Source organism: Lissotriton vulgaris, chromosome 6 (genome assembly GCF_964263255.1).
Source record: "Lissotriton vulgaris chromosome 6, aLisVul1.2, whole genome shotgun sequence".
NCBI lineage: Eukaryota > Metazoa > Chordata > Amphibia > Caudata > Salamandridae > Lissotriton > Lissotriton vulgaris.
The window spans coordinates 1,294,632,784-1,294,648,982 of NC_141694.1; the positions used below are offsets into that span (position 1 = coordinate 1,294,632,784).

The following is a 16,199-nucleotide window of genomic DNA, read 5'->3' on the forward strand; positions in this document are numbered from 1 at the left end:
AGTTACTTACCTTTGGTAACAATATATCTGTAAGAAACATTAGTAGTGATAGATTCCTTACCGCCCCACCCATCCTCCCCGTTCTGTGAACCGATTTCTAGGGTTAAGGTTATCCCTTTCAGGGCCCTGGTTTCAGGGCACCATTGGTCAGTTTCTTGCATTCCTGGTGCAGAAAGTCGTGTACAGAACTGACGTCCGTGCGCGTGGGCGCGTCTAAGTAGCTCCGACGACGTCATTCCGGAGCCGCACGATGACGCCTACCGACATGCAGGGGTACTGCTGATGAAAAACTTTCCGGATCCAGTTTGATGCCTGGGGGTAATTCTAAGGTAAGGAATCTATCACTACTAATGTTTCTTACAGATATATTGTTACCAAAGGTAAGTAACTTGTGCTTCTAAGCAACTAAAACAGGTTCTCAGTAATAGATCTAGGAATACAGAGTTAATCAAATATTCAAGATTTAACTATAAATTATCCCTCACAAAGGGGAAAGGAGAGCTCCAAGAGTAAGCGTGGGACAAACGTGGGACAAATTATCCGTGGCAGCAGACACATCCAATAATAAGCTGTTCTGGGAAACTGTTAATTCACCTTTTATAAAAAAAAGATTCTTTCCCGGAATTATTGTCTCACGTCAGCTGTGAAGAATGGGTGTTACATTTCTCTGGTATTTTTGACCCACCTGATTCTGATGCTTTTAGTCCCCGCAGTCCACCAGATTGTAAGTGACCAGTAATACCCATAAACATTACTCTCATGAGTTCAAGGCAGGATTAAATGGTAGTGATAAAGGAAAAGCCCCTGGCCCTGATGGGGTCCCTATAGACGTTTATAAAACAGTACCATCTCTATGGGGTCCCATACTTACTAGAATTCTTAACCGAGCAGTGACTGAGGGCACACTACCTACCTGGGGTCAATCTGTTATTGTCCCTATTCATAAAAAAGGGAATAAATCGGAAGCTAAAAACTACCGCCCCATTTCACTTCTAGACTCATCGGTAAAAGTGATGAGCAGAGTTTTATTAGTGAGACTGGAGCAGTGGGTCACTGAGAATGAGATTTTATCATCAGCACAATATTGTTTTAGAAGCGGGATAGGTACGACAGAGCAATGTATTAAGTTAGAGCTTTTAATAGGTAAATATACGTGTGCAAAACCAGGGAGCCTGTATTTGTTTTGCAGACCGCAGTAGTGCTTTTGATCTTGTTACCATTCTATTCTTTGGCCAGTTTTGGTTAACCTTGGAGCCCCAGAATCCATCATCTTTTTTCTCGCAAGGTTGTATGAGAGATTAACATCCAGAGTTCAGTATGGTTAACGTGAGTGCACCCCAAATTTCAAGGTCCAACGTGGAATCTGCCAAGGCTGTGTTTTAGCTTCATTGCTTTTTACTTTATTTATAAACGAGGTTGACACAGTCCATAGATCAGTGCAGGCGGATGCACCCCAAGTAGAAGGTCAAGCTATACGGGTTCTGCTTCATGCAGACGATGCGGTGCTCCTATCTAGAACTCCGGTCGGCCTACATCGATTAATATACAAGTTTAGAACTTTTATTATTAGTAGAAAGTTGTTAATTAACGAAGCAAAAACATTCACAATGGTATGTGGTTTAAAACCTAAGAAACAAAAAACTTTTTTATAGATAGCACTAGAGTGGAAACAGGTAATCATTTCTGCTATTTGGGAATAACTTTTACAAGCAAGAGTAACTGGTCACACAAATTAACTAATGTCCGTACAAAGATGCTAAAGAGTGCACATGGAGTCTTCCGATTTGCATTCAAACTGGGACACCGCCGAATTAAGGACATGATGGATATGTATAAGGGCAGATGTGCTTTCATTGCATTAAATGGTGCTGGGGTATGGGGTCACATTACAAGTCCGGCATTACAACTAGAGGAACATTCTTCCCTAAAAAATCTATTATGTCTGACCCAGTCCGCATCTACAGAGAGATAGTACACTAAAAAGTGGAAATAAGATACTTATCAGACTTGATCGCTATGTGACCATTATTGCTCCGGAGATCTATTTGGGCCAAGGATGAGACAAAATTCACCCAAACAATTATCCAGGATTGTTTACAATTGGACAATAGTCTATCTATCCCTTGGATCAAATGTGTTACGGATCTACATAATGAATTATTCAAGATTAAGATCTATGAAAACCCAGTATATGTGATAGGTCTGTCTAAGCAGGAAAAAAAAGGTAGATTGCTGGCCCACAAAAGTGAGATCCCTATGAGAACAGTTGGGAAGCAAACTACATTCTTGTCTTACAAAACAATTGTAGATAGTGGTGGTTTTGAAGGCTATCTGTCTTTAGTCACTAATCCTTACTATCGCTTTGTATTAATAAGGTTGAGACTAGGGATTGTTCATCACTTAGTTGCCTTACCTGAAATGAAAATGCGACCTATAACCCTATGCAAATGCGATGAGCATTCCAAACAGAGCACTATGCACTTTCTACTCTTCAGTGGTTTTTATTGGAATTTTAGATGTATCAATTTAAAGCCATTGTTCAAGAAACACAATGTAAGAACAACTAATTCTGCTATGAACTTACTAATTGCACTAAATGACCCGAGGATATGTTTTAATGTTGCGTTATTTATTTTAAATCAATTTATGTGAGAAAAAGCATTTTGATTCCCAACTGATTTTATTGTAATTAACTAATTTGATTGTTTCTGTGGAACTATATGTGTCTTTTCGCAATAAGATGTATTTGTCTGTATATATATATATATATACTTGCTTTTCTGGTTGTTGTATGTACTGAATAATCAATCAATCAAAAAATTGTAAAGCGCACTACATACCCTCGAGGGTGGGGGAATGGGGGGGGGAGCTGTTGCTACTGGTCGAACAGCTAGGTCTTGAGTCCTCTCCTGAATGTTAGAAGGTCTTCGGTTTGTCGTAGGTTGAGGGGGAGGGTGTTCCAGGTTTTGGCGGCGCGGTGGGAGAAGGATCTGCCTCCGTCTGTGATTCTACGGATGCGTGGGACGTTAGCCAGGGAGAGGTCTGCGGAGCGGAGTTTCCTGTTGGGTATGTAGAAGGAGATTCAACTGTTGAGATAGGCTGGGCTGGTCTTGTGGAGTGCCTTGTGTGCGTGGATCAGGAGCTTGAAGGAGATTCTTTTGTCGATGGGGAGCCAGAGCAGGTTCCTCAGATGGGGGTGATGTGGTCACGGCACGGGGCGTCGAGGGTCAGGCGTGCAGAGGCATTCTGAATTCTTTGCAGTCTGTTGATGAGCTTGTTCGGGGCTCCGGCGTAGAGGGCATTTCTGTACTCGAGTCTGCTGCTGACTAGGGCCTGGATGACTGTTTTCCTTGTGTCTGTCGGGATCCATCTGTAGATCTTGCGGAGCATACAGAGGGTGGTGAAGCAGGTGGAGGAGACAGCGTTGACTTGTTTGGTCATAGTGAGTTTTGAATCGAGGATGACTCCCAGGTTGCGTGCGTAGTTGGTAGGTGCTGGGGGGGTTGTCCCCAGCGATGGGGCCACCAGGAGTCGTCCCATGCTGAGGGATTGGGCCCGAGGATGAGGATCTCCGTCTTGTCTGTGTTCAGCTTAAAGTGGCAATCCTCCATCCAGTCGGCAACGGCCTTCATTCCATGGTGGAGGTTGGATTTGGTGGTGAGGGGGACCTTGGTGAGGGAGAGGATCAGTTGCGTGTCGTCGGTGTAGGAGATTATGTTGAGGTTGTGATGTCAGGCGATGCGTGCGAGAGGCGCCATGGGGACCATGAACAGCGTCGGGCTGAGTGAGGATCCCTGCGGGACGCCACAGATGATCTCGGAGGCTTTGGATCGGAATGGGGAGGGGGACTCTCTGGGTCCTGCTGGAGAGGAAGGAGGAGGTACAGTCCAGGGCCTTGTCTCCGATCCCTGCGTCGTGTGCGTAGTGTGCGGTGGCAGGTGGTGTCGAAGGCAGCGGAGAGGTCCAGAAGGATGAGGGCTGCCGTCTCGCCATTGTCCAGTAGGATCCTGATGTTGTCTGTTCCTGCGATGAGGGTGGTCTCAATGCTGTGGTTGCTGCGGAATGCTGACTGGGAGGGGTCCAGGTTGCTGTTGTCTTCGAGGTAGCGGGTGAGCTGGATGTTGACTATATTCTCGATTACCTTGGCTGGGAACGGAAGCAGGGAGATGGGCCGGAAGTTTTTGAGTTTGCTTGGGTCCGCCTTGGGTTTCTTCAGTAGGGCGTTGATCTTGGCATGTTTCCAGCTCTCAGGGAAGGTCTCGGTCTCGAAGGAGAGGTTGATGATTTTGCGCAGATGGGGTGCAATTGAGCTGCCGGATTTGTTGAAGATGTGGTGTGGAAAAGGGTCAGACGGCGAGCCAGAGTGGATTGTGCCCATGGTCTTGATTGTGTCTTCGATGCTCATGTTGGCCCAGGTTGTTAGGGGGTCGTGGTCTGTGGGGTGAGGTGGGTCCAGCGTGTTAGGGCCTATTCGGGTCGTCCGAGGGTTAGATCTGTTGTGGATGTCGGCGATCTTGCGGTGGAAGAAGGTGGCGAGGGAGTCGCACAGGGCTTGCGACGGCGGGATGTTGTTGGTGTTGGAGCTGGGGTTGGAAAGTTCCTTCACAACGTTGAAAAGCTCCTTGCTGTTGTGTGCGATTTTGTCTAGGCGGTGTATGAAGTAGGTCCTCTTGGCGGTCCTGATGATGTGGTGGTGGTTGCGGATGACGTCTTTGTGTGCTGTGTGGTTGCCCGGCGACTTCTCGCTGTGCCATATGTTCTCCAACTTCCGGCAGGTGCGCTTTGATGCTAGGAGTTCCAGTGTGAACCAGTTGGCTCTCTTGCTGGTGTCTCTGGGGGTTTGTCTTTTCAGCGGGTCTAAGGTGTTGGCGCAGTTGTCCATCCATTGTCTAAGGGTGCATGCACCATCGTCGGGGTTGGAGGGGTTGGTCGGTGGGTTGACTGAGAGGTTTGTCTGTAGTTGTACTTAGGTGATTTTGCCCCAGCACCGAAGGGGGATCTGTAGGGTGCGGTGATGTGCTACGGGTTTTCGGAAGGTGAAGTGGATGCAGTGGTGATCGGTCCAGGTGGGTTCGGAGACGTGGCTGAAGGAGACATGGGGGCTTGAGGAGAAGTTTGCTTCGAGCGTGTGTCCGGCAATGTGGGTCGGCGTCGTGACGAGCTGTTCCAGCCTGAGGTTGACGAGGTTGTCTATCAGGGTGGAGGAGTTGCTGTCGTTGTTGTTCTCCAGATGGAAGTTCAGGTCTCCGAAGAGGATATAGTCGGTGGAGATCAGTGCGTACGTGCTGATGAAGTCGACGATGGCGTCGCAGAATTGCCGGGTCCGGGTAGTCTGTAGATGAGGGTGCCTCTTATGGTGGTCTTGGGGTCCGTGTGGATCTAGAAGTGCATGTGTTCAGCAGTGCTGAGAGTGTCGTTGGTGTTTGTTGAGACCCTGATGGTCTTCTTGTGGACGATGGCGATTCCTCCTCAGACTCAGTTGGTGCAGTCTCTGCCTGTGATCTTGTTTCAGTCGGCGATGTCTGGAGAGGAGGCTTAATTCGTCCAGGTCTCGGTCAGGAAGGCAATGTCTGGTGATGCGGTGTCGAGTAGGTCCCAGAGCTCGATGGCGTGTTTGCTTGTGGAGCAGGTGTTGATCAGGATGCATCGGAGCTGGTTGTGTTCTGTCGTGGCGGGTGTCTTTGCGTCTTTGATGCAGGAGAAGCTGCAGTTCCGGCAGGCAAAGGGACCGCTGGTGCGCTTCGGGGCGGCCCTGCAGCAGGTGAGGGTCCGTCTTGGGTTGAGAGCGATGAGGGTGCTGGCGTCGTATCGGAGGCTTGCTGAACCAAACAGATATGTGAAGCAAGCATCATAGTTTTTACAGATGTGCTACAAAACGTTCCATGTATTGTGGCTTTCTCTTGTCACACTGCTCTCACTTTGCACTCAGAGGAAGGAACATCAGCACAGATGTAGCACCAGTGTGTCAGGAGTTGCATTAAGTTTAACACCATATTTTCAGCACCGAAAATTCTGAAAATCCAAAAAGAGTTCAAACGCCTCTTGATGGCTCATTGTCCAATCAAAATCTTCAAAATCATCTGGGAGTGCAGCAGCATCTCCTGCACACTGCTTCCAGCTCCACAGCTTCTACGGCTAGTTATGTTTTTTATTTTTTTATTTCTGATATGATTGACAATGTTTTCCATTTTAAGGTTGTGAGTTATCATGTTTTCAGATTAGAGAGGACAGAGATATTGTTCACAGGTTACGAATTCTGAAAACGAGAGGCATTTTTGTTGTAACACGAGCAATAGCTCTTTTCAAAAGATTGTGTTTTTCTTCCGCCTGCAGGATATTTCAACTGAATCTGTGGAGAACATTTCAAACTGTGTCTTTTTAGATCTCCGGATCCCTTCCAGTCATAGTCAGAGCTGTTCATATTACAATAATCAAACTCGTCTAAAATATGGATTCCTTGCCCCTCCAAGTAATTATACATTTCATTGTCTTTTTTATTCCACGGTGCAATAATGTTTTGTTGTTCTGTTTGCGTTCATTTGATATTACTATAATGTGTTCTTTACCAATGACTGGCTTTGTTGAGTAATCCCTCGCCCAAAGTTGAGAAATCCAACAGTTGCACCTTAAGGGCAGACATCTCGCTTTCAGTTTTACACATTGATTTAACCATATGTGCACATCTGAAGGATCTCCCATCAGTGGTGGCCGGTGAAGTTCGAGAGTGGTGGGGCTGGGCTTGGCCTTTGGGTGGGAGGTAGGAGACAGCACAGCATGTTTTGTGATGCCAGTTTCCATTGCGAATTTTGGGATAAGTAATGCAGTGATAGGTTTTAAACATGATTAGTGAATTTAGAGGCAAGACCGTTATCATGTTAACCCTGTACATGGCCCAGATTGATAAAGAGCAACATTATCAATACCTTTGGTTCTAGTTCTCTTAGTACCTATTAGAGAATGCAGAAAATGGCACAATAGGTAAAAACAAACCCTTGACATAAGGAAAAGCAAATCGATATCCAATTGCTAGCTGATTTGTACAAAGTGAAATCAGAAACGTAGATTAATTAGAGCTTCCCCACTTGAAGTGTGTTAATTTAGGCAACTATTTTACCTCACTAAGGGCCCGATGTAGGTCCAGACGACCGCATGCACTACGAGACGCTGATACCTTGTTGACTGAGAAAACAGTACACCTGCCTGTGCTGAGAGACTATTTCTTAGAACACAACCGTTAATAAAGCATACATGAAAATAAAGCATGAACACTTGCTTTTAGAATTGCAACTTTTACTTTAATTCTTAGCTGAAGACTGTTAATTATTTATAGTCTTTTGTTTTTTGTTTTTTAGTGCATGAGAATACAAACAACATGAATAAATTTAAATATAAACAAGAAAAGCACAAATTGGTATGTACATATTTCCAACAAACACTCAACACATTCTTGGCCATCCAATCATACAAAAACATTCATACTGGTCCCAATGTCATGAAAGCAATTGTGTAAAATGAAATACAATCCAGTTTGATGATTTTTGCACATAAATCAAAATATTCCAAATTTTCGAAAAAGCAATATTTCAGTCAATTAGTGCATTACATGTAGGACACATGACAGGGGACCGGGTCAGGTCGACGCGTTTCGAACCCTAAAATTCTGGGGGTTCTCTTCAGGACCACAGTCTAACTGGAAAAGAGAGGAAAGAATCATCACTAACCAAAATCTGCGGAATCAACATCTCAACCGAAGCAAAGCTTCCCTCAGCCTACCTTGACAAGTGGGGTGAGTCTCCACAGAAAACGAGAGGAAATGAATGTATTCCCAATGAAAAGGGGAGCGAGAGGTGCTGCAAGAAAAATGAATGAAGTGCTTTCAATCTCACTGCGCGTCTCAAACATAGTTGTGCCTAGGCTGATAGTAGTGGATGTATGCGCTTACCTTGGCGTAGCGCGTGTGTGCTCAAAAAAGATGCTTCACAGTCTAAACGATCGCGATCCAAGGGATCGAGTGCAGCGTTGCTGTGGCTGGCGGAAGGAAGGATAGCGCGGGTTACCGACATGTGAAAAGCGATCGCGTGACAGTTTACGCGTTCGCCGGCGCTTTGGTGAAAGCTTACCTTGCTTGATGCTCAGTATCAGGAAATGGATGGTACTCGCTCCTCACCCTGCAGACAATGGCGGGTTACCGGAGTCAAAGCACCGTGTACCATGTAGGTTAGGCCTAATGGAATGCTGGGAATTGTAGTCCTGTAGTCCCAACAGGAATGGCAGAATCCATGCGTGAAAAAGAAGTGGAATTCTGGGAAATGAAGTCCATGAATGAAAACTCAAGAGTAGGTTTTATAAATCTCGGAAATTTCATTTAATCCATTGACTGCTGTATCATATTTCATGATCAGCAGTGCTTCCCTTTGATTCAGTCTTGTTTCCAGATCACCGCCTCGAGGGTCATTTTCAATTTTTGACAGGACTGTCCACTTGAAATTATTCTTATCATGTTTATTATTCAGCCAATGATGAACTAAGGGCGCATTTTCCACTTCTCTGCGTAACCTTGATTTATGCTGAGTGATGCGTTGCCTGACCTCTTGGGTAGTTTTCCCAATGTATAACTTGGGGCAGGGGCATACAATGGCATAAACAACATTCCTTGTTTTACAATTTGTAAAAACTTCGTGTTTCCAGTGGATGTTATTAAACGAGAACAATGTCTCTTCTAAAGTATCTGAGCAGCAGATGCAAGTTCCACATTTATGGTGTCCTTTAACCTGTGGAAAGCCGAATAGACTTCTTAAGGTCGGTAGTTCTTCCGTGGGCAGTGCTGCCCGCACAATATGGTTCGCCACACTTTTTTCTTTTTTAAAAAGCAAACAATGGAGGATTATTGAAGTCCTCATGCAGGTTTTTCACAATGTGCCAATTTACATTTATCAACTTCTTGAGTTGATTAGCAGCCGGGCAAAAGGTTGATACACACACCAATCGATTTTGCTCCGCTCTGGTTTTCTTGTACATCAATGTCTCACGTGGCGTCCACCATGCTCTTTTCAGAGACATTTTTAGTAGCTTCCTCGGGTATCCTCTTTGGAGAAGCCTCTCCAAAAGTGAATTCGCATGTGCAAAGTATTCCTCTTTGCATGAACAATTTCTACGAATTCTAAGGAATTGCCCAAATGGCAAGTTCTGTCTCAGACTTCGAGGGTGATTACTTGTGAATAACAGAGCTTTATTCCTATCTGTTGGCTTTCTGAATAAGGTTGTTTCCAGGCGTCCATTACAAGGGACAACTTGTACGTCCAAAAATGTGATGGATTGGTTGGAGGACGTGCAGTTAAACTTAATGTCACCTGTGCGCCCGTTCAGCCATTCAACAAACATATTGAGGGAATCGAGGTTCCCGGTCCAAATCAGGAAGACATCATCAATATATCGCATGTAATGCGAAATTTGGTGCACAAAGGGATTGTCATTATAAATGAATTTTTCCTCGTAGAGACCCATGAACATGACCGCCAATTCCGGGGCAAAGGGACAGCCCATAGCTACTCCCTTAACCTGAAAGAAGTATTCGGAATTGAACGTGAAAAAGTTCTTTTTCAATGCAAAGGATGCCAGCTGAAGAATAAATTCTGAAGGGACCTGACACGGTCTAGCGCGTGTGTTCAAGAAAAATGATATTGGACTGATTCTATTAAGGAAATAGAATAGAATCAGTCCAATATCATTTGAACAAAGCACCCAGCTTTTAGTAACGCTAGACGTCGTTTCTCTGTACACTCAGATACCCCAAGACCAAGCCCTTGAGACACTTTCATTTTTCTTGAACACACGCGCTAGACCGTGTCAGGTCCCTTCAGAATTTATTCTTCAGCTGGCATCCTTTGCATTGAAAAAGAACTTTTTCACGTTCAATTCCGAATACTTCTTTCAGGTTAAGGGAGTAGCTATGGGCTGTCCCTTTGCCCCGGAATTGGCGGTCATGTTCATGGGTCTCTACGAGGAAAAATTCATTTATAATGACAATCCCTTTGTGCACCAAATTTCGCATTACATGCGATATATTGATGATGTCTTCCTGATTTGGACCGGGAACCTCGATTCCCTCAATATGTTTGTTGAATGGCTGAACGGGCGCACAGGTGACATTAAGTTTAACTGCACGTCCTCCAACCAATCCATCACATTTTTGGACGTACAAGTTGTCCCTTGTAATGGACGCCTGGAAACAACCTTATTCAGAAAGCCAACAGATAGGAATAAAGCTCTGTTATTCACAAGTAATCACCCTCGAAGTCTGAGACAGAACTTGCCATTTGGGCAATTCCTTAGAATTCGTAGAAATTGTTCATGCAAAGAGGAATACTTTGCACATGCGAATTCACTTTTGGAGAGGCTTCTCCAAAGAGGATACCCGAGGAAGCTACTAAAAATGTCTCTGAAAAGAGCATGGTGGACGCCACGTGAGACATTGATGTACAAGAAAACCAGAGCGGAGCAAAATCGATTGGTGTGTGTATCAACCTTTTGCCCGGCTGCTAATCAACTCAAGAAGTTGATAAATGTAAATTGGCACATTGTGAAAAACCTGCATGAGGACTTCAATAATCCTCCATTGTTTGCTTTTAAAAAAGAAAAAAGTGTGGCGAACCATATTGTGCGGGCATCACTGCCCACGGAAGAACTACCGACCTTAAGAAGTCTATTCGGCTTTCCACAGGTTAAAGGACACCATAAATGTGGAACTTGCATCTGCTGCTCAGATACTTTAGAAGAGACATTGTTCTCGTTTAATAACATCCACTGGAAACACGAAGTTTTTACAAATTGTAAAACAAGGAATGTTGTTTATGCCATTGTATGCCCCTGCCCCAAGTTATACATTGGGAAAACTACCCAAGAGGTCAGGCAACGCATCACTCAGCATAAATCAAGGTTACGCAGAGAAGTGGAAAATGCGCCCTTAGTTCATCATTGGCTGAATAATAAACATGATAAGAATAATTTCAAGTGGACAGTCCTGTCAAAAATTGAAAATGACCCTCGAGGCGGTGATCTGGAAACAAGACTGAATCAAAGGGAAGCACTGCTGATCATGAAATATGATACAGCAGTCAATGGATTAAATGAAATTTCCGAGATTTATAAAACCTACTCTTGAGTTTTCATTCATGGACTTCATTTCCCAGAATTCCACTTCTTTTTCACGCATGGATTCTGCCATTCCTGTTGGGACTACAGGACTACAATTCCCAGCATTCCATTAGGCCTAACCTACATGGTACACGGTGCTTTGACTCCGGTAACCCGCCATTGTCTGCAGGGTGAGGAGCGAGTACCATCCATTTCCTGATACTGAGCATCAAGCAAGGTAAGCTTTCACCAAAGCGCCGGCGAACGCGTAAACTGTCACGCGATCGCTTTTCACATGTCGGTAACCCGCGCTATCCTTCCTTCCGCCAGCCACAGCAACGCTGCACTCGATCCCTTGGATCGCGATCGTTTAGACTGTGAAGCATCTTTTTTTAGCACACACGCGCTACGCCAAGGTAAGCGCATACATCCACTACTATCAGCCTAGGCACAACTATGTTTGAGACGCGCAGTGAGATTGAAAGCACTTCATTCATTTTTCTTGCAGCACCTCTCGCTCCCCTTTTCATTGGGAATACATTCATTTCCTCTCGTTTTCTGTGGAGACTCACCCCACTTGTCAAGGTAGGCTGAGGGAAGCTTTGCTTCGGTTGAGATGTTGATTCCGCAGATTTTAGTTAGTGATGATTCTTTCCTCTCTTTTCCAGTTAGACTGTGGTCCTGAAGAGAACCCCCAGAATTTTAGGGTTCGAAACGCGTCGACCTGACCCGGTCCCCTGTCATGTGTCCTACATGTAATGCACTAATTGACTGAAATATTGCTTTTTCGAAAATTTGGAATATTTTGATTTATGTGCAAAAATCATCAAACTGGATTGTATTTCATTTTACACAATTGCTTTCATGACATTGGGACCAGTATGAATGTTTTTGTATGATTGGATGGCCAAGAATGTGTTGAGTGTTTGTTGGAAATATGTACATACCAATTTGTGCTTTTCTTGTTTATATTTAAATTTATTCATGTTGTTTGTATTCTCATGCACTAAAAAACAAAAAACAAAAGACTATAAATAATTAACAGTCTTCAGCTAAGAATTAAAGTAAAAGTTGCAATTCTAAAAGCAAGTGTTCATGCTTTATTTTCATGTATGCTTTATTAACGGTTGTGTTCTAAGAAATAGTCTCTCAGCACAGGCAGGTGTACTGTTTTCTCAGTTATTGTTGACTCAGCCCTGCTGAGTTTTGAGTCAAGACCCGTGTTTGTTATTGATACCTTGTTGACGGCACTTACCGCTCTATCTTTTGGACCCTTTGGAAACTTGGTGTATTGGGATAATATGATTTCTTTATATATTTATTTTCTGAAAAACATGTGTATTTCAAATGGGAAGACCAATGTGAAGCTGTAATACATAGTAAATTCTGAATAAAGCCCTGGAGAAGTCCGGTCACGGACGAAACGCGTTGGCTATTGGTTTTAAATCATCAGTTGTGAATAAAAGAATCTGTAGTCATTACATTGTGCTATTTATGTTTGAAGTGTGCGGGGTCACCTTGTGTAATCTATGTATTAGGTATAGCATGTAGTTACCCATGTCATTTGTGTCATGCTGAATATACTCCCGTCCACGGTGGAAATGCTTGCCAATCAGGGGCTGTATTACAATAGTGTCCCGGGCCGCAACAGGCGTTTATGCCCACTTTGCGTGCCTTTGGGGCACTTTGGTATTACAGATGGGGCAGCAGATGCTTGTGTGGCCCCTTCTGTAATACTGAAGGTGCTGGCACACTTAAAGCACCAGCGCTATCTTCAGGGGGCGTTCCCTCATTTGCCTCTGCTCCCGTGCCGTATTACAGACGCGGGCACAGAGACAAAGATGCTCTCAGGAGTGCACCACCTAGAAGGTGGCACACTGTCAGCATCCCCCCTGTTGGCAGCCCTCTGGAGGGGGTTAATGGGGTCCCATGGACCCCCCACAGACATCCCTTTGCGAGCGAGTGCAGTCACTGAATGCACTTGCCTCCAAAGAGATCTTCAAAGCAGCCACTCCGTTTTTCACAGGAATGCGCTGAACTGGGGGCAGCTCGAGTTTGCTGCTGCCCTGGGGGCAGCACATCCCATGTAATAAGGCGCACTTTTCCTGTTTGCGCCAGTTGCACAGGGAAAGAGCGCCCTTTACATAATAGGGCCCCAGGAGAGCAATGATAAATTATGATCATGCCTAGGTTCAGACTATGCATCTGGAAATTTAGTGGTGTTTGAATTGGGCTCATGTGTTGCCAGATTGATTTTTCTTTAAACCAGTCATTCCTCGAAACCTAAAAGTATGAAAATCTGCTTGTTACATATACACATGATCGGTTAATTGTTAATAATTAGAAAAATGAACATCAAAATGTTTGGAGACTATCTCAGTCTGTAAATTATAAATGACTGACTAAAATAACCCTGCTTTCAGATGTCTTAAGAAGTACTGGGGGGAATCCATACAGTGGGCTGATTAACAGCAACATGGTGCCAATGTATCCAGCTTTCCAAGGTAAGTGTAGCTTTTACACTGTTGCTGTTTAACACAAGATGGCGCGATTGAGGGACAAAGGCATCTTTTGCAATGATCTTTAATCATATGTGCTGTGAGATTCCATACATAGCCTTTCTGTTGACTTTTCGTAATGTAGCTTTCTCTACAATTAGAACAAACAAATATATATTTGTGGGTTTTATTACCTAACAATTGAGAAGTAAGTATGAGATGCTACAGATAGATCTAAGGGCCAGATGTATGAAGCCTTTTTCCCGTTCGCAAACGGGCCGATTCTCAGAATAGGCCCGTTAGCGAACGGGAGAAGGCCTTTTGGGATGTATCATTCCAGAAGGCCCTTGCAAAATAGGGAATCGCAAAATTTGTGATTCCCTATTTTGCAATTGCATCTAAGGAATCGCAAATTGAGATTCCTTAAATGTAATTCTAGAAGCACCCAAGTTGTATGATTTCCTTGAAAAATGCACTTTATTGCGCCACATGCGCACACATGCATTTTTCAGGGGTGCAACAGGGTGTTGTTCTGGCTCCCTTGCACCCTTGAAATTGCGAATGTCTTCCCATTCATTCCTAAGGGCCTCTAGGAATGAATGGGAAGGTATTCCTAAATTGCAAATTGCAATGTGCGAATCGCAATTAAGGAATATGTAGGAATCGCAATTATTATTGCGAAACCTATATACATTGCATTTTGCGAGTCCTTAATAGCTAATCGCTAAACTTCGCTATTAGGGACTTACAAACTGCAAAGATGATACATCTGCCCCTATGAGCCATGTTGAGAACTTGGTAGATGTAGGACATTTGCTAAAAATCCTCGACCGCTCTCCTCAGAGTGCCTAGAGGCCCTATACACTCACTCTAAAAGTAAGAACCAGAACAACTTCAGGTTTTTGGCGGTTGTCGTGCATTTGCTAAACTCTAAATAGGTCTCTAAGTCTTAATTTAAAGTTTGATAGGTAACATTTCTACTACAAGATTTCTACTAAAAGATTTTTTATGAGAGAGCCTTATCACTAATTTTAAACAGCGGTATAATAAATATGCAAAGGGGGCATCTCACAGAGAAGAGGGCAATGATCAAATGTATTTTTAAAAATATATATATTTTAAAGTGCTAGCAATAGCTTAATGACTTTCCAAACCTGTTTTTTGTGGTAAAAACTGCTAATACCACAAGTGTTTCTACAAGTATACTACATTTACTATTCTCATAATTTTCACAGTGCTAATAATGTTTTTGCTTTGAATTTGTTTTGCCAATGTTCCAGGTTTGTATCATAGTCAGTAACAGCTGCAATTATTACCCCTGTAGTTATTTCCCCTTTTTATTATTCATAGACTAAATGTTTCTACATAGATTTAAGCCTGCACCACAAAGATTGCAGGCACACCTCTGCGGAACGTGCATTAAGTCGCTGTTCTAGATCACTGCAGTCGTCTTCAAACTTAATTGTTAATAAAAGAAAATCAATGTGTCAATTCCGTTCATATATTTAATTCAGATCATTTTCATGACATGTGTATGTGTCCAAAAATAACTACAATCTTTTGGGAAGGGGCACATGCAAATACTGGGTCAGGTGCAGGGATCTGGGGCTGGTTCTGCAATGGAGGGCACAACCCTGATGGTCCTATATCAGTATCCAAAGCCTCTGACAGTCTTACATCCCCTTTTCCCTGCGCTGCTGCGGAGGCTGTTTCTGTAGGGGTTACCATAAGTGATGTGCAAGACCACGGGACTCCAATTTCTGCCCAACATATCTCTATAAACGTTGATGGATAGTGCTGCGTTTGTACAACAGGACACTCCTGGTGGTAGGCCAGATCTGCTAATGCTCATTGAGAGTTATCAGCAAAGACATGTGGTCCCCATATTTCTACTTAGAGGCAAAGTTAGTCCCCTCACAAGGTGGATGAAAATAGAGTTGCAGAAGTAGGGACAGACACAATTGATAGCAGCCTGGGGATGTGCAGTGCACTGGCATACTTTGGGCCTGGCTAAGCCATGGAGGCAGGTACAGTGTCCCTAACTTTGGTGGTGGGTGTTGTTGCTCCCTCTGTCTACTCTGGCATCAGCTGTTTGATTGGTTTGGAAGGAGGCACTGGTAGGTGTCAGAGGAGAGGATGTGGCCTAACGTCTACGGCAGCCGACCTCGAAACTGTGGAATCGGGTTTGAGTCTCGGCAGGGACTCTCAACAATCTGCGATTCTGGGCAGATTACTTAATCTCCCCATGTGTAACAAAAAAACATGACTGTGTCCGCCTGTAGCACACTTGTGCTCATGTAAAGCGTTTTGATACCCTCGGGTCTAGTTTGCGCTATATAAAACTCCAAAAACAAATATATATCTAGACACATAAACAACACCCTTGAACCTCACTTATTCTAACAAAAAGGGAGTCTTGGGAGGGCAACCAACTAGCTGACAAGCACTGCGCTTAAACTATTATTACAGGGACCTGCAGGAATCCCTCACTCCCTATGTAACCAATATCCAGTAAAATCAGCAAATGTGTATCTCATAGTTACCATCTATCGGGCTTGAACTGGACCG

At 44.0% G+C, this 16,199-nt stretch overlaps 1 protein-coding gene across 1 annotated transcript in view; it reads left to right on the forward strand.

The window, feature by feature from the left end:
* ENPP1 (ectonucleotide pyrophosphatase/phosphodiesterase 1) overlaps positions 1-16,199 on the forward strand; it is a 612,613-nt gene that overhangs the window by 563,608 nt on the left and 32,806 nt on the right. The window contains exons 21-22 of the mRNA XM_086927432.1: positions 6,334-6,469; positions 13,557-13,637. Of these exons, the coding sequence (XP_086783558.1) occupies positions 6,334-6,469; positions 13,557-13,637 (217 nt within the window). The remainder of the gene's footprint in view (positions 1-6,333; positions 6,470-13,556; positions 13,638-16,199) is intronic.